This window comes from Mesoplodon mirus, assembly GCF_964341445.2.
Source record: "Mesoplodon mirus genome assembly, chromosome: 8".
Taxonomy (NCBI): Eukaryota; Metazoa; Chordata; class Mammalia; order Artiodactyla; family Ziphiidae; genus Mesoplodon; species Mesoplodon mirus.
In genome coordinates, this window is record NC_138984.1 from 74,958,058 (window position 1) to 74,977,549 (window position 19,492).

General features: G+C 34.8%; 1 protein-coding gene across 19 annotated transcripts in view; it reads right to left on the reverse strand.

Annotated features, from left to right (window-relative positions):
- The window catches only part of BAZ2B (bromodomain adjacent to zinc finger domain 2B), a 375,589-nt gene that overhangs the window by 11,549 nt on the left and 344,548 nt on the right, over positions 1–19,492 (reverse strand). For 13 of the 19 annotated variants that reach the window (XM_082629859.1, XM_082629873.1, XM_082629865.1 and 10 more), the window contains 7 exons: positions 17,324–17,979; positions 16,660–16,933; positions 16,324–16,479; positions 15,784–15,944; positions 10,991–11,301; positions 10,468–10,603; positions 5,527–5,673 (listed from right to left, as the gene is read on the reverse strand). In XM_082629859.1, coding sequence (XP_082485985.1) covers positions 5,527–5,673; positions 10,468–10,603; positions 10,991–11,301; positions 15,784–15,944; positions 16,324–16,479; positions 16,660–16,933; positions 17,324–17,979 — 1,841 coding nt within the window. The remainder of the gene's footprint in view (positions 1–5,526; positions 5,674–10,467; positions 10,604–10,990; positions 11,302–15,783; positions 15,945–16,323; positions 16,480–16,659; positions 16,934–17,323; positions 17,980–19,492) is intronic. The other 6 variants (XM_082629864.1, XM_082629860.1, XM_082629863.1 and 3 more) reach the window with 3 other exon arrangements.

Genomic DNA, 19,492 nt, shown 5'->3' on the forward strand with positions numbered 1-19,492 from the left:
AAAATCCTGAATTTGTTGCCAACATTTAACATTTGGGAGGGCATGCATAAAAGTCCATAATCTTGAAATACTGGTAGATCCTGGGACACTGGGCCCACATGTCTACATGATGGCTGGAGTTGAGCAATGTCTGTCACATATAAATGGGGCCATGGCTTGACTTTCCTGTTTGCTACGGTCCCAACTCTTTTGTGTTATTTGGCTTTTGTAGGCACTGGAATTTAAAATTTCTTGTGTGTGTGTGTGTGTGTGTGTGTGTGTATGAGTGTGTATAAATATGTATATATACACACATGCAAGTTTTTTGATTCTGTGATCCTGAGAGAAAGTATATATACCTATCTTTAATATATATACCTAGTGTATGTATATATATTGGCATGAAAACACACATATACACAGAATAAAAAGTCACAATGACGTATGTAGAAATAGCTATTTGAGAGCAAGATGTATAATATAAATATCTGTAAATAATTGAATTACTGGAAAGATATTTTTAAAACCTTAACTTTAAAAATCTTTACCAAAATCCAATGTTTATAACATTTTTTATTGCTGTAAGAAACATAACACCTAATCCACCACATTTAAAAAACAAGAAAGCAGAGGCTTAGAAAGCTGCATTTACATAGAAGGGTTTAGATGAGATCATACACCTCACATCTTCTAGTTCACTCCTGAAATGATAGATAGCCAGAATTCTAATTTAAGCAAATTTACAGAAAACAAAACCTCCTATAGCCTACCAGATGATACCCCCAAGAATTAAAACACTGATTTGTTAGTAATTCATAAAGTATTAGAGACACTTTCTATAACTTGACATTTATGAAGTTAAAAGATAAGTTATGTACCACCAGGGAAGATTATTATTAAACTACATTTAACTATATATAACAAAAATGATCAAGTAATGAGAAATAAAAAAGCAATTATTAGTGAATATGGTGCCATGTGAGACCTCTGCTATTTTGTAAAATATAGCCTAAAATATAATAAGGTATTAATATAAATATATCCCCCCCAAAAAATATATCACAGAATTTTAAAGTCATAAAAATCTTCAAACACACGACAATATTTGATCTTTATAAATCCCCGCAAAGCAGATATGATTCCATTTTACAGATATAACGTTGAAGCTAAGAAAGCACTCCATATTTAAAGATCTGGGAGGTGAGAAAAACCAGCAAAGGAGACTGAAAAGGAGCAAAAGCAAGAAGAAAATCAGGTGAGTATGGTATCCTAGAAGACAAGTGAAAATAGGATTTCAAGGAGGAGGGGAAGTTCCATTCTATCAAATGTAAGTGATGGGTTAGATGAGATCTAAGCACTGATCACTGGACCGAGCAATGTGGAAGTCATTTGTGGGCATAGTAAGAGAAATTTTGGAGAAGCTGTGGAGATGAAAATATGACTGGAGTGAGTTTAAGAGTGAATCAGAGGAGAGAAATCAGAAAGAACCAGAACAGAAAACTTTCCAGTAAAGGGAAGGGGAGAAATGGGGGAAGTGGATCAAGGAAGAAGTGAGGCCAAAAGAGGATTTTTGTTTAGCTTTTGTAATATGGGAGAAATAGTAGCATGTTAGTAGGCTGATAAGAAAGAACCCAGTGTAGAAGGAAAAACTGATGATGCAGGAGAAGACAGAACTGCTGGAGCCATTCTCCTAAGGAGGTGAGAGGGGATGGGATCTGAAGCACAAGTGGGGTTATTGGCTTAGTTAGGGGCACACAAGCAGTTCATGGCAACAGGAGGGAAGGTAGAGTATGAGAGCCCAGATATAGGAAGGATGGTAGGTGTGGTGGTGGATGCTTGTGATATTTTCTTCTGATGGCTTCCATTATCATAGTGAAATGGGAGTAAGGTCATCAGCTGAGGATGAGGATGGAGGAGACAGTAAATTATCAGCCACCACTAAAGGCCCTCTTGGGCTTAAATTTAAAGGGCTGGGTGTTTTCTCCAGCTACATTCAAGATACCTCTGTATCTGAATATATAGGTGCTGGAGAAGTCATAGAGTTGGATTAACCAGAATGATGGTTTTACCAAGTGAGAGAGAGGCACAGGAGCTAAGGGTGGATGCAGTGATTATAGGAGGAAAGAGAGGACATGAATGGGGAGAGGGACAGTGAAAAGGTCTTAAGATAAATGAATTGAAGGTCCTGATGATATCAAAGAATTATTGGAGGGGCTTCCCTAGTGGCTCAGTTAAGAATCTGCCTGCCAGTGCAGGGGACACGGGTTCGAGCCCTGGTCCGGGAAGATCCCACATGCCGCAGAGCAACTAAGCCTGGGGCCACTACTGAGCCTGTGCTCTAGAGCCTGTGAGCCACAACTACTGAAGCCCACGCTCCTAGAGCCCGTGCTCCACAACAAGAAGCCATTGCAATGAGAAGACCGTGCACCGCGACGAAGAGCAGCCCACGCTCACTGCAACTAGAGAAAGCCTGCGTGCAGCAACAAAGACCCAACACAGCCAAAAATAAATAAATTAATTAAAAAAAAAGAATTATTGGAGTTAGAGTGCTAGAGGGAGTGAACAGGAAAGAAAGGAGGCAGTGGTGAGATGGATGCTTGGAACTGAGTTTATGAAGTGGTGGTAGTTACTGGTAGTAACTACGTCAAGAGATTAAACATGGAAGACAGTGGCCGAGATAGGGAAAACCTAATGAAGAGTCTGGCCCTCAATACATTCTAACCCTTTCACACTTCTTACTCCTTACTTTATAACTCTAAGACCCATTTCTTTCTACTTTATCATAGTGCTACTCTTTAAACAATTAGTATTAGAATTCACAGGTTTCCAATTTATATGTGACTGGAAAGTGACTTAAAATACATATGCTTATTACCATATGACCTAGCAATTCTACTCTTAGGTATATTACAGAAAAATTGAAAACATATATTCATACAAAAACTTGAGTATGACTGTTCATAGCAGCATTATTCATAAAAGCCAAAATGTAGAAATAACCCAAATGTCCATCAGCTGAACAGATAAACAAAATGTAGTCTGTCCATATAATGAAATATCATTTGACTTTAAAGATGAAGTGCTAGAACACAGATGAACCTTGAAAATATTGTGCTAAGTGAAAGAAAAAGGCCACATATTATATGATTTGATGTATATGTAATGACAAGAATAGGCAAACCCACAGAGATAGAAAATAGATTAATGGTTGCCAAAGGCTGAGAAGAGAAGGGGAATGGGGAGTGAATGATAATGCATACAGGCATACTTTTGGGGATCATGGAGATGTTCTGGAATTTGATAGTGGTGATGGTTGTACAACTTTGTGAATATATTAAAAACCACTGAATTGCACACTTTAAAACGAATTTTACAGTATACGAGTTATATCTCAAAAAAAAAATCCCCATAAAACTCTTCATTTTGATCTGGCAATTAAAAAGTTTTAAGTAATAATACTACTTAAAAATACTGAAATTTATATGGAGCCACAAAAGACCCAGAATTGCCAAAGTAATCCTTAGGAAAAAGAACAAAGTTGGAGGCATAACCCTTCCAGACTTCAGACACTACTACAAAGCTACACTAATCAAAACAGTGTGGTATTGGGCAGAAACAGACACATAGATCAATGAAACAGAATAGAGAACCCAGAAATAAACCCGCACACCTGCAGTCAATTAATCTACAACAAAAGCAGTAAGAATATACAATGGAGAAAAAACAGTCTCTTCAGCAAGTGATGTTGGAAAAGCTGGACTGCTAAATCAGTGAAATCAGAACATTCCCTCACACCCTCACACCATATATAAAAATAAACTCAAAATAATTTAAAGACCTAAACATAAGACATAAAAGTCCTAGAAGAGAACACAGGCGAAACATTCTTGGACATAAATTGTAGCAATATTTTCTTAGATCACTTTTCCAAGGCAAAAGAAATAAAAGCAAAAATAAATGGGACCTAATCAAACTTAAAGGCTTTTCCACAGCAAAGGAAACCAACAAAGCAAAAAGACAACCTACCAGACTGGGAGAAAATATTTGCAAATGATGCAACTGACAAGGGGTTAATAACCAAAATACACAAACAGCTCATACAACTCAATATCAAAAACACAATTAACCCAATCGAAAAATGGGTGGAAGACCTAAATAGATATTTCTCTAAACAAGACATACAGCTGGCCAACAGGCGTGTGAAAAGATGCTCAGCGTTAAGTGTTACTAAGTATTAGAGAAATGTACATCAAAACCACAATGAGGTATCACCTCACACCAGTCAGAATGGCTATCATCAAAAAGTCTACAAATAATAAGTGCTGGAGAGGGTGTTGAGAAAAGAGAACCCTAGTACACTGTTGGTGGGAATGTAAATTGGTGCAGCTTGTATGGAAAACAGTATGAAGGTTCCTTAAAAAATTAAAAATAGGGGGCCTCCCTGGTGGCGCAGTGGTTGAGAGTCCGCCTGCCGATGCAGGGGATACGGGTTCGTGCCCCGGTCTGGGAGGATCCCATATGCCGCGGAGCGGCTGGGCCCGTGAGCCACGGCCGCTGGGCCTGCGCATCCGGAGCCTGTGCTCCGCAACGGGAGAGGCCACAACAGTGAGAGGCCCGCATACCGCAAAAAGAATAGAAAAAAAAAAAAATTAAAAATAGGGCCCCCTGGTGGCGCAGTGGTTGGGAGTCCACCTGCCGATGCAGGGGACACGGGTTCATGCCCCGGTCCGGGAAGATCCCACATGCCGCGGAGTGGCTGGGCCCGTGAGCCATGGCCGCTGAGCCTGCGCATCCGGAGCCTGTGCTCCACAACGGGAGAGGCCACAACAGTGAGAGGCCCGCGTACCGCAAGAAAAAAAAAAAAAAAAATTAAAAATAGAGCTTCCATATGATCCAGGAATCCCACTCCTGGGCATATACCTAGAAAAGATGAAAACTCTTAATTTGAAAAGATACATGCACCCATAATGTTCATAACAGCCCTATTTACAATAGCCAAGACATGGAAACAACCCAAGTACCCATCAACAGACAATTGGTTTAAGAAGATGTGGTACACATATACAATGGACTATTACTCAGCCATAAAAAAGAATGAAATATTGTCATTTGCAACAACATGGATGGACCTAGAGATTATGATACTAAGCGAAGTAAGTTAGACAGAGAAAGACAAATATCATATCACTTATATGTGCAATCTAAAAAATAATACAAATGAATCTATATACAAAACAGAAACAGACTCATAGACCTAGAAAACAAACTTATGGTTACCAAAGGGGAAAGGTGGTGGTGGGGGTGGTGGGAGGATAAATTAGGAGTATGGGATTCACAGATACAAACTACTACACATAAAATAGATAAGTAACAAGGATTTACTGTAGAGCACAAGGAACTCTATTCAAAATTTTGTAATAACCTATAATGGAAAAGAATCTGAAAAAAATATATAACTGAATCAATCTGTTGCATACCCGAAACTAACACAATATTGTAAATCAACTATACTTCAATAAAAAAAATTTAGTTTTAGATCAGTCTTACCTTAGCAATGCAAGCTGGACAAAACCAGTCCCCATCTGGTATAGTTGTAATCTTGGGTCTATGACAGTATGTATGACAGCCTTTGTCACAGCCATCGCAAAGGAGGAGCAGTTCTTCATTATCTCCCTTTCGACAGATCTGGCAGTACTATAATACATGGAAAATCATTTAAAATTAACACTGCTACAAATAATAGTTTTTGGGATATTAAACACACCATTAATTCCTAATTTATATTAGTAATGAACATTCCGCTTGCTAACAAATATACAGTAGCCATACACATCTATGTATCTCTCGTTACACAGATATGGACCACATGATGGGGTGAGCAGTTCAGTTGGGGTAAATGCACATTTCAGGTACACTGCAAAAAACAAAGCTAGAGGTTGAATGCCTGCACACACTTCAGAAGCATGTACACATTAACATACAAAATAATTAACATGACATTAGAGCACATAAAGCAATGAATAGCTTTAATACATGGTGTTTTAATTTTTTAATATATTTCATTGTTTGCTTATCTTAGCATCCTCATGATATCCTGAGAAAGAAATAAGTAAGAGTTAGAGTAATTTTTAAGATCAAAATTAGGAACTTGTATTAGTAACAGAATTATAAATAATAATAATAAGATGTCACTGTATTTTGACTATGTCCAAATCAGGAAACTTTGGAAATCAACCCAAATCAAACATGTGTCACAAATGTAGAAAATGGATCCTACAAAAGGATTTCTAAGGGAAAAAGAAATAGATACAATAAATTAAATAAAAGAATTTAGAAGTCATAAGTTATTTTCTAGGACTAAAAATAAAATTGTTTCTTCTCTGCTGAAAAACTTCTAATACCATTAAGAACTTTAAAGTCTATAAAGAGATTTTTTTCCCCCATGCACACATATTCTGTATAACAAGTTTCACAAAGGGAAAGAAGGAAGATTAGACAGGTAAAACTTTAAAGATGGCTTTAAAAAATGGTAAGTACTAACATTATATTTTGACATTTAGTTTTTATTTCAGTCACAGTAGACAATGTCCTGTAATCAATATTCCAAAAAATGAAAACATTACTAATATAATATTGTACATCAACTATATTTCAATTAAAAATAATTAAAACATTTAAATTATAAATAATTTGTACTAATTTTAAGTTATGTATTTATATACTCTTAAAAACAAAATAGCTTAATTGTTCAAACTTAATTTGTTTAATTTCAATAAAACATTAAATCTTAATCTGGGAATGTCTAAAATAGTCTTTCATAACTCAATACGTACACCAATGATAGCTTAAGAATCTTATCAAAACTGCAGATACATGCTATTCACCTTAACAAATATCTATCAAATATATGTAATATACATGTAATACTAAAACTGGTATGTGTACTAAGAGCAAAAGCAGTAGAGTTTAATATCCCAACAGTAAGTATTTATTTTATGACCTTTCCTGATAACCACAGCACTAAATACCTTAATATGGTGTTATTTCTCCAAATTTGAGTTATTTCTTTAAAACTTCTATTATAAAAATACTCATTGAGAAATAACATTTCGAAGGTTATATTTCAATCCCTATAACAATAAAATTTAAAAATCAGATTCATGAACATTAAGTAAATTCTCATTGTTTTCTACAATAGCTAAAAATACTATGAAGCCTGTCTTACATCTCACATTTATGATTTAAAAATAAAATTATTTTCTGATACTTATTAAGAAAGGGTGGCAGGTAGCAAGTTCATAACATTTTTGAAAATCCACAGTAATAGCTCACAATATGTTAAAGCAAATGTAGTAATATTTGGTTTTAACTCCTTTGCTACCACAGTAAAAAAAAAAACAGTGGATGTTGCCAATTGCTTAACATTAACAACAGAAAACATATTGTGGGCTGAGAAGTATCTGGAGGCAAATCATGGCAGCTCCTTCTTTCTTAGTAAGCATGGTTTCTGGTAAAGAGGATATTTCTAAAGATATTGAGCACTTTAACATTTTTTTTAGGACTTCTTATGAGGATTATTATAGGTTTTGTTACATTTCTAATTAAAGGTTACCAAGTGCTCATTAATCTTTGAATAAGAAACTGCCTTCTTTTCAAAGTAGTTTTATAGCAAATAATGTATTATTAAACATTTAAAAAAGAAATAAAAATTTTGAGATGGAGTTAAATATGATGAATGTGTATTAATTTATTAATAACAATGGAAAAGAAGTTTACAAAACCTGAAATAAAGCTTTAGATTGCAGAAAGTAAGTATACTAATATAAAGGTAGATTTTGGTACAAGTTTTGGGTTACTGTGTATAGGTTATAACAAAACTGCCTACATTGTGATGATTGTTTTGGTGTAGATGAGAAAAGTAACTGTACAAATTTCATTCTGATATAGGAATTGAATCTTTTTTTAATCATTATAGCCTACAATTCACCAAATATATTTGTCTAAGGTAACTTTAAAACTGGTTTTAATGACAATTTTTAGAAGAAAAATTATTTTTACCTGGTAAAAATGCTACCAGATGACCTGAACAATGCCTTAAAACTTATAGTAAATTCTAATCTATACGGGGAAAGACCTAAATGTGAGCATATTGTGAAAACTGCAGATTCATTATTCCATGGACATTTTAGAAAGAACTGAAAAAAACCATAGAAGAAAGCAAATTTATTTGTATAGAATGAATAAAGTATTGAGTAGTCTAAGTATAGAGGCAAAAAGGAAGGAGAGAATGCTAAATTATTTAAGATTCACTTTTCTTTGGGGAAGATTATTTAAAATAGGAATTTTACCCTTAGTCATCATGAAAACAAATCTCAAATGTTTGAATTTTAAAGCTAACCTGTAATTCAAAAGCAACTGTTAAAGTAATTCATAAAAGTCTACATATAATAGATATTTCTGTATATGATACAAAAGAGGCAAAAGGGACACGTACATGATTTAAAATAAATCTCTTTCTGGAAAATATAAGAAATATAGCTTTTATTTTGAACATATAGCATTTGTTGCCTAATACAAAGTAGAGGCCACTACATGATAACTAACTGGGCTTGAACAAAAAAGGCGAAAAAACATTTTTAACTGTTAGAGGAAAGACTAAAAGATCTACTCAATACCAACTATATCCAAATATTGGGTTGGCCAAAAGGTTCGTTCGCTTTTTTTCTGCAAGATGGCTCTAGTAACACTCAGTTGTCTATAAGTTCATTCAAAACAATTTTGTTAGATTGTATGTGACACCTATCATATCAGCGTGCATTTAAAAAAGACTTATCAAAATTGGTGAATTTTTGTGTAGCCATTTTAATACTGAAGATGGAAGAAAAAAGGCAACATTTTCGGCATATTATGCTTTATTATTTCAGGAAAGGTAAAAACGCAACCAAAATGCAAAAAAAAGATTTGTGCAGTGTATGGAGAAGGTGCTGTGACTGACTGACCACATCAAAAGTGGTCTGCGAAGTTTCATGCTGGAAATTTCTCACTGGATGATGCTCCACGGTTGGGTAGACCAGTTGAAGTTGACAGCGATCAAATCAAGACATTAATTGAGAACAATCAACGTTATACCATGCGGGAGATAGCCAACATACTCAAAATATCCAAATCAAGCGCTGAAAATCATTTACACCGGCTTGATTATGTCAATCGCTTTGATGTTTGAGTTCCACATAAATTAAGCAAAAAAACCCTTCTTGACCGTATTTCCTCATGCGATTCTCTGCTTAAACATAATGAAAATGTTCCATTTTTAAAACAAATTGTGACGGGTGATGAAAGGGGGATGCTGTACAATAATGTGGAATGGAAGAGATCATGGGGCAAGCGAAATGAAACACCACCAACCACACCAAAGGCCAGTATATGGTGGGATTGGAAGGGAGTCCTCTATTATGAGCTCCTTCCAGAAAACCAAACGATTAATTCCAACAAGTACTGCTCCCAATTAGACCAACTGAAAGCAGCACTCAACAAAAAGTGTCCAGAATTAGTCAACAGAAAATGCATAAACTTCCATCAGGATAATGCAAGACTGCATGTTTCTTTGATGACCAGGCAAAAACTGTTACAGCTTAGCTGGGAAGCTCTGATTCATCCCGCTTATTCACCAGACATTACACCTTTGGATTTCCATTTATTTAGGCTTTACAAAATTCTCTTAATGGAAAAAATTTTAATTCCCTGGAAGACTGTAAAGGGCACCTGGATCAGTTCTTTGCTCAAAAAGATAAAAAGTTTTGGGAAGATGGAATTATGAAGTTGCCTGAAAAATGGTAGAAGATAGTGGAACAAAAGGGTGAATACACTGTTCAATAAAGTTCTTGGTGAAAATGAAAAGTATATTTGTATACTTGTATACAAAAAAGTATATTTGTATATATATTTGTATAATGTATCTTTTATTTTTACTTAAAAACCGAAGGCAATTTTTTGGCCAACCCAAAACATGATATCGGTGCATAAAGGAAGAGCTCTCTGCTTATTCTGTATTTACTTAGCTAAGTATTTCTGGCATTAAGAAAAGAAAATTGATACAAATATAAAGATATTTTAGAAATTAAGTGAACGTACTTAGCAGGTAATGTTAGCAACTGGAGTGTTTACAAGATTGAAAGGGCCTTCAAAACATTCAGATTAACAACTATTATGTTGACAGAATGGAGAAGACAACTTCAGTCAGTTATAAACAATATTCAAAGGAGAGAAAAACAAGATTTTAAAAAACCAAAGATAACATTTGGTAGGTTCCTTCAAAAAGCTCAAAATAAGGAGGCAAGTATCAAACTATACAGTATTTAAGAATTAAGGAAATTCTCAAGTACAGCATACATTATTTTGACAATAAGTAATGCATAATTAAGAAATATCTGAAGATTGGAAAAAACAGGACAAAGTAAATTATAGTATTTCTTAAATAAAAACACTTACAACTTTCATAATTGATTTTTCCCATGCTACTGATTTCTGTAATTGCTGAATGCACAGAGCTACCTGTGCAGCACTGCGAGCTTCTGATAATGCCCTTCTCCATACCCTGAGCCCTGGAGCAATATCCTCTTCAATTCTGCATTGAAATATAGAAAAATTAAGTAGGTCACATCCACATTTATGGTTACTGAATGTGAAACAATCATCACACTGAAAGCCAAGCAATGACAAAAACATGTAACAGCCAATAAGTATAAGGTTTAAGCAACTAAATTTGATGTAGTGCATAGACTGTGGCTACGTGCCTCAAAGCTTAGTCACAACCAGGTAAATGTAAGATCACTTTGCAGGATTATCAACGCACATAACAACAACAAAAATGTTTTTACAAAGCACCATGCAAATAGCATGATCCATATGGATCACAGACATACAAGAAGATACATAGATAACAGGCAATAGAAAATAGGCTCCAATTAGCAAAGAAGCACAATAATTTTTCAAGTTAATCTCAATAACCTACCCGTCACCATCACCACTAACGGATGGTGCAGGAGCAGGGACAGTAACTGTGCCCACATTATCCAGTTTGATCTGAATGGTGGTACTTAAGGGGCTCTTCAGATACCTTCTTTCAATGTTCCGCTCCAAATCAGCCAGCCTGGTTACAGCTATATCTAGGGGGTTGTCACTCTTCCGTTCCAGTGCATGTGCACTGCTTTCTTCTTCGCCAGTAAATTCTCCATCATGCTCCTTGCACAATTTAGAAAATGACTTATGTTCAAAATATACCAAGTCCTCCCTTTCTGATGCAGGCTCTGGACACATCCAACCCTATATATCAAAAGAATAATGTTATTATGGTTTCCTCTTAAAATGCCTGTGGGGTGAATTACCTTTACTTAAAATACAGCAGCAGACACCAGCAGATCTTAAGGATCTTTACTAAAAGTTTTTATCTTGTGTTTCCTAATGCTAGGTAGAAACAAGAATAAAAAATTAAAAGAAACAGTTGTGAGAAGTTTGAAGAGGAAAATTTAATAACTTTTGATATTATGAAAGGTATAATGAAAATCAGCAAAGTATTCTGAGAGACTTTAGACTACATGCTTATTCATTTCAACAGAAATCTCTCAGTGGTCTCTGAATTTAGCTCTTCCTTTCCATTTCCAATCCTTCTACCACTCTTCCGTACAGGGGTCTGTACAACACTTACCATTTTTCCTTCAGCCGTAGGAGTTTGTGTGAGCTGTTATATTTGTCTGTAGAGCCTTTCCCTGTTGCTCTTAACCTGGTTAACTCCACTCATCCTGCAGCTTTCATTTTAAAAGTCCTCAGGGAATCCTTCTCTGACCTACTTTAGCAGGTAAGTCTCCATATTACAAGCCCACAAAGGACCATATAATACGCCATAGCCTTGTGGTACTCGCAATTTTTTACTATTGTGATTATTTGATTCACATCTTTTTACCTCTAAATTCCATGATGGCAGGGACCACGTCTGCTTTTACTCATTTTATCTCCAGCACAGTGAAAGCAAATAGTAGGCACTCAATACACACATGTTGATTGAATAAGTGAATGATCTTATAACTCAGCTTGCTTTTATTGATCTTCTACCTCAAAATCCTTCAAAGTTTCCCTACTGTTTAACAAAGTCCATATTTTTATCATGACATTCAAGTACCTCCATCTGCCTCTTCCTCTCATGTTCCCGTTCACACATCCTACACTGCAAATTCCACAACTTGCAACTCCACAAACATGCCCTAAACTTCTGGATCCTGGTGCTCTGCTCAGGCTGTTCCCTCTTCCTAGTATGGCATTCCTTGTCAAAAGCTGACTCACCTTCTCAAGTTCCATCTCGAATTCTACATGAAATGTTCCCTGATCTCTCCCATGTCTCCATCAGAAGTTATGTATTCTTTTTCTAAATTCTTGTATGACTCTGTACTCCTCTAGGATCAGTTAACAGATTCTGTGCAGATGTATATATGACTTATCTCCCTATTAGATGACAAGCTTTCTGACAGCAGAAACCACATTTTATCCAATTTTGTGGTGCCTACTGTCTGATGTGGAATAGGGGCTTAGTAAATGCATATTAAATGAAAAACAGAATGAACATTATTCTTTTTATTAAACCTTTTTAGAGATCATTATTTTATCTTGTATATTAGGATCAATTCCTCTTCTTTAATTCAGTAGATCATTTATATTTGTGAAGTAAGGATGGAATTATGAATAGTACATGTAAGTGCATTAGGTACATCATGCCAAATGAACCTCATTCCCATATTTTGAAAAGGGTACTAAAATTGCTAAATCAAGAGAACCCTGTAAACATAGCATATCTTGATGTCTGCAAGGCAAGTAACAAGACAAAAAATGAAGACTAGATTAAAGAAATCTAGAGGGTTGAAAAGTGCTTCCAAAAAATGGTGATTGACAGAACTTGTGTCACCTCAGAAAAGGTCCCCAGTTCCAATGTCCAAAGGCTCTGTACTTGGTTTGTCCTGTTAATACACTTATGAGTAACTTGGTTGACTGTTATTAAATCTGCAGATAATTTAAAACTAGGAAGAAAATTTAGTATTCTGTATAACAGGACTAAGATAAAAATAGTTCCATATGCTGAAAAATGTACCCACATGAAATTAATAAAAATAAAACAATGATAAATGTAAATTTTAGGTTTGAAGTTTAAGCAACTAATCACAGAAATATTGAATACTATATGTGATAGAACTCGCTTAAAAGCTCTTTAAAAGAGGGCCATGTTTTTTCATAGCATATACTCAGTGAAGCAAGAGTATGATGTGGATGCTAAAAAGCTGGTACAAAATTCAAACAGCATTAATGGAAGTATAGTGCTGGATTAAGGAAAGTAAAAGTCCCATGAACACATTCAGACAGCGCTATGTACAGTTATGGATACAACATTTTAAGAAGGATATTAACACTTGTGTTTATACAGAAGAGAATCCTGTACATGGAAACAATTTCACAGGACTAATGGTTGAAGGAATTAATTAGCTTGTAAAAGAGAAAACTTAGAAAGAGACACAGGAGCTATCTTTAGAGGAGCTGGAAGAGTAATTAGGTTTTTTGTATACTCTCAACAACAGAACTAGGACAAGAGACTTGCAGATTTTCCTACAAAGTAATAATGTCCAAATTATAAGCAATATTAAAAATATAAATGAATGCACCTAAGTAAGTCCCACAGGCCACCTGTGTGATGTGTCTTCACAATGGCTAGTTCCCCACGTTAAACATATAACTCTATTTTCTTAAAAAAAACAAACCATTAAATCTTCTATAGATGTTAAAATAATGTCTTGTGGTTATTTTCATCATTTGTCTTTTTAGACTCTTCAAGAACAATATAATTCATTTTTCAGAATAATACAGAATAATTTAGTAATACCTTAATAACAGAATATTAAAACATTTCACTTAAAAAACAAATTCTACTTTTCGTATATACTTAGAACACAGCCAAGATTGTCTAAGCAGCCAGTAATGTGATAAGGTAAATGCAGGAAAATATGAGTATGGCTCCAGGAAAATGTTTCAGGCCCACACCCTGACTTTATACTTAACTTAAAAAAGCTTGGGACTTCCCTGGTGGCACAGTGGATAATAATCCACCTGCCAATGCAGGGGACACGGGTTCGAGCCCTGGTCCGGGAAGATCCCACATGCTGCAGAGCAACTAAGCCTATGTGCCACAACTACTGAGCCTGTGTGCCACAACTACTGAAGCCCACGCACCTAGAGCCTGTGCTCTGCAACAAGAGAAGTCACTGCAATGAGAAGCCCGCGTGTAGCAATGAAGATCCAACTCAGCCAAAAATAAATAAAATTAAATCTTAAAAAAAAAAATCTTGGTGATATGTTTTCCCAACCAATAGCCAGTTACAACTGGCAAATTAGGTGGAGGAGGTTGGGGGAAAATTGGGCCAGGAGAACCAACCAAATTTAAACCAGCAAGTAGTAGCAACTGACCATGAGAGAAGACAGAAACAGACTATAGAAAGCAGACACAGTCGTTTAAAAGCAAAGCACACTAGGACCATTTAATGTAGGGGCAAAACCTCTTCACATTTCCTGAGGTAATCATTATCTAAAAATTGGTCTTCGCACTAATGATCCTGTGTCACCAAGATAATTTAAATCAAACTCATTATTCTCAATTTAAGAAGGCAGTGTAATGCATAACATAAGCGATCTGACAAACATGTTAAAAAATTATGGTGCTAAATGGAATAATTTTCATTTCTCTAGAAAATTAACTTGTGTGGAAGACTTCATTTGTTGAAGATGCCAAATAAATGAGGCATTTTTATACTGTATTATAGCACTAGGAGGAAGATATAGTTTGCTAGCAAAATAGAGTCAACAAATGATAAATTTTGTTTCCCAAAGTTGGTAATTATGTTTGCAGCAAGAAAGGGATATGTTGTTAGCTCTGAAAAGTGATATTTTTTGGAGAACTTCAAAAGTTTCCAAATGCCATAGGACAGTATTATGGCATAAGTTTCTCATTCCGAATAAAACATAAAATAGCAAATCAAATTACATGGATACTACATTTTCTAAGCCTTTTCAGGTGTCTCATACTTATTCATCATCCATCCATTTATTCTCGGAGACATCACCTTATTATCAACTGAGAAGACTTTATACCCCTCCTACCAAAACTAAAAATTCTTGCACTAAGGTAAAGCTTTTCTTTTGCCTGTCCATTGGAAGCCAGTCCGATCATGATAATGCTGTGACATGGTAATGCCCAGTAGATAAATAAATTTAAAATTTACATATATATGTAGCATGTGTGGGTATGTGTATAATGATACTGTGTATATTTGGATATATCTATATTCTCCAATTTTAAATTATATAGAGTGAAATTTTGACATACAACATAGCTTGATGCAAGGAGGTTCCTCTATATGAAACAGTATAGTAGGAATTTGATAGAGCATTATATTTATCTTGGGTAAAACTAGAAATGACACTTTTGAATACCATTAAGGAGGCAGCAAGATTTGGTAAAAAGAACACAGGTTCTGGAGTCAGATAGACTTGGATGAATACACACTTAGCTTACTATATTACCACTGGCAGGTTACTTACTTTGAGTCTTGTTCCTTACCTGTAAGATGGGGGAAATTAATTCAGGATCATTTTGAGAATTAAATGAGATAAAGTGAAAACATTTAGCAGAGTAACTGGCACATATCAGGTATACAACAAATAATAGTTACCTTCCATCACCCTAAAAACAGATTTCATTCCAATCAATTTTACCTTCACTTGCAAACTTGCTGATGCAACTCTCCTTTCTAGATCTTCTACCTGTTGAAGAATACTCAAATCCGTTTCCATTGCTTGTTCTTCTACTGACCAGTTCTCCACAATATCTCGAGTTACCTGGTTTTCTTCATGTTCATTTAATTCAATAATAGCAACTATATTTGAAAAGAAATTAATTTTAAAATCCACTTTATCCCTCAATGATTTCTTCTAAAAAGTGAATAGGGTTCCAGGGATAACATATATGTGTAACTTAACACACACAAATGTACTTGTGCATACACAGGCAGATTACTCTTAAAAGTAGGAATATTCTTTTTTAAGAAACAAAACAATATGTCTGCAGGTTGTGAGAAATTATAAGAAAGTAATACCTATTTAAGAAATGTAAAGAGTTACTGTTTGTTGAACAAAATAGAAAAAATGTCTATTAGTAATAAATTAAGAATTAGGATATACTAAAATATGTTTTAAGATAAAAGAACTAATTCTCATAACTAAGCAAGAGAGCAGAAGTCTCTTTTAGGTACATACCATCCTTATTCTTGATGCAAGCTTGAGTAATATAATCCAAGTGTTTCTGAATTTGTTTTTGTAACGCCTTTTCTCTTATTCCTCTGAGATGGAGCACTTTGAGCAAAGCTTTTAGGTCCTCTGGGTCAATAATTCTCCACCAACCAAACTGCATTTCTAAGTTAACATAAATATGTAGATCTTTTTACAAATATTTTGAATATAAATTAATGGCACAATGCAAATCAGAAGACTTATAACTATGTAGAAAACCATCAAAGATTCGGTTATAATGCAGGAAGCTATAACAATAAAATAAAGTAAGTAAGTGGCTATAAACCATCTCAGTGTACCTACCTTCTGGAATAGGTTTTGGATTAGGAAAATCTACTGGTTTTGCTACTTCAACAGCTACAGGTTGAGTTGAAGAGACTTTTTCATTCTGTGGTACTGGAGATTCACTTTTACTTGAAGCAACGTTAGGAATCAAGAATGAATTACTATTTCCTTCTGATAATCCCAACCCTGATCCCAGAGTAGGTAAAGGTGATGTAAATGGATTACTGGAAGTAAGCACACCGGTGGGCCACCCACAAAACGGGAGTCCCACCATAGATACTCCACTTTTCACCTGCAAAACAAAACCAAAACATTTTAAAAGTAAAACAATCTAAGAAGTTAGGAAAAGTGTTTAGAACCAGAAATTATTTATAAAATTCAGAAAAAAATATTCTTTCACTTATCACAATTAGAGGCAAACGTCATTTCATTTGCTCCCCAAGTAATTTCTTTTTAGATATAATGCAACAGTAATAAGTTAAAAAGTAATTAAAGAAGGCTTTGACTTAGACATCAGTAGTTCTGATGAAGCTTGGTGATAGCAATTCTGACTCTTCAATTTTCAAACCATGGTGGAGATAATATTATAAATATTCAACTGATTTCCCTTGAGAGAAAATCTTTATGGGGTCAAAGATTAAATAAAGCAACATAAAAATGAGTTACAATTAGCAGCACTAACCTGAAGAGGTGATAAAGCAAATGGATTTAGGCCAACAGGATTCTGAGTAGAAGATGATCCAAGAAGAGGAGCTGGGGCAGGCGAAGGTGACTTAGATGGTGGCTGAGACTGAGTGGTCACTAAAGAAGCAGTTGACATACCTGCATGGGTAAGTGATGTGTCATCACAAGGTGTCCTTGGCAAAAGGCTAAACCACTGTCTATTCTTTTCAGTCAGTGTTTTTAACAACTGGTCATTGGGGAGAGGACTATAGAACTTGCCTGGACCACCTGAACTGGTATTGAACAGATTATTAGAGTCTGTCTTTTCTACGCTGCTTTGTGCTGCTGTTGATTGAATGCCGCCCAATGAATGTTTTCCACTGTTCTGATAAGACAATGTGCACCCATTTGCACTACTGTTTGGTTTGGGGGTTATTACATCTGACTCAGGAGGCATCTTAGCTACTTCTAAAAGCTTGCTTAATTTTGAAAATGAACCAGGTTTCTGAAGAAACAGATTTGTGTTATCTTTTTCTTTAGTATCTTCCTTTTGCTCACAGTGATTTGGATTTGAGCAGTTTAAAGTGTCCTCAGAAGTCTCAAATATTTCTTCTTTGATCTGGATACTTTCTGCCTTTTTTAGTTTTTCTCTTTCTTTTGCAATTTCTTCTAGTCCTAAAAAATTGAAAAGCATTATAAAGATCAGTTACTCCAGATCAAACCAATACTATGATTATATTCTTTTATTACTTATCAAGTTATATGCATAAATATTTTAGGAAACTTTTCTGGATTACTTAATACTCCCCATTTCCCCCTTTTTTATAGATTAGATTCTTTTGCTCATTGGAAAATTAATGTAATTTTGTGACTAATCTTTAGAAAAACTAAAATATAAAAAATTTAAAAGCCCTAATACACAGCAAAAATTATTATTAATATTTTTGTCTAAATCCTTCCAGGCATTCTATATGCACACACATACACACTTAAACCTATAAATTAAAAAAAAAGGAAATCTCATTATATACATAATGCCTAACCTACATGTTTTGCTCTGTAAACATCCTGATACGTCAATAAATATAAAACTACATCATAAATTTTAATGGCTATAGAATATTCAATAGAATATATCATAATTTAAATAATCAACTTTCTACTGATGGCTATTAATAGGGCCCAGTTATTCACTATTATAAAAAATGCTATAAATGGTGAATGACCTTATATCTGTATCTTTGGACTTAAATTTTTAAAAAAATTTACTTCCTTAGGATAAATTTCTAGAAAACATTTACTGAGTCCTAAGATATATACTTTTCAGAGTTTTTGAAATATGTTGTCAAACTGAAAGTCTAGATCAATACACATTCATACCAGAAGCAAGAGCATCTGTTTGCCTACACCCTCAAGGAAATGAAATACTATCAGTATTTTTTGTTTTTGTCAATATCTGGGGGATAAAAATCTAAGCTGCATTTTTTTTTTCTGATCTCCAGTAAGGCTGAGTATCTTTTCATGGGCTTACTGGCATTTCTCCTTTGTGAACTTCTGGTTCATATTTTTGAACAGTGTTTTAAAAATAATTTATAAGAACTCTTAAAAAAATATAAATCCACTACTTTATTCAATTTGAAAAGTAATATATGTCCAAGGTAAAATATTCAGTAATGAGAGGTATAAAGAAAAGCCTTTCTGTCCTACTCCCTTAGTCCCTATTTCTACTCTTCAGAGGTAACCATGGTTATTCAATCATGTTTATATATCCTTCTAAAAATCTTACATGCATCTATAGGAATATCATTTTGCACTATTACATAAATGGATACTACCCTTCACTTTTCTGCAACTCAGAATAAAATCCAAACTCCTAAGCAAGGCCTACAATGCTGTATGGTCTGGTTCCTGAAAATTTCTACAACCTCTGACCACTCTTGTCCTTGCTAACCTTGCTCTTCCTTTCTTCTTTTTTTTTCAGCTTCTCAAACATACCCAGTGCTTTCCTTTTTTGGGCACTTTGCATTTGCTGCTCCCTCTGCCTGGGATATTGTTTTGTTGACTGGCTCCTTATCCTTCATGTCTCAGATCAAGTCATTTCCTCACAGAGGTTTTCTCTGATCATTTTATCTGAAGTAGGTTCCCTATTCCATTCACTTTATTTATTTGTTTTCCTGACATATGGTTG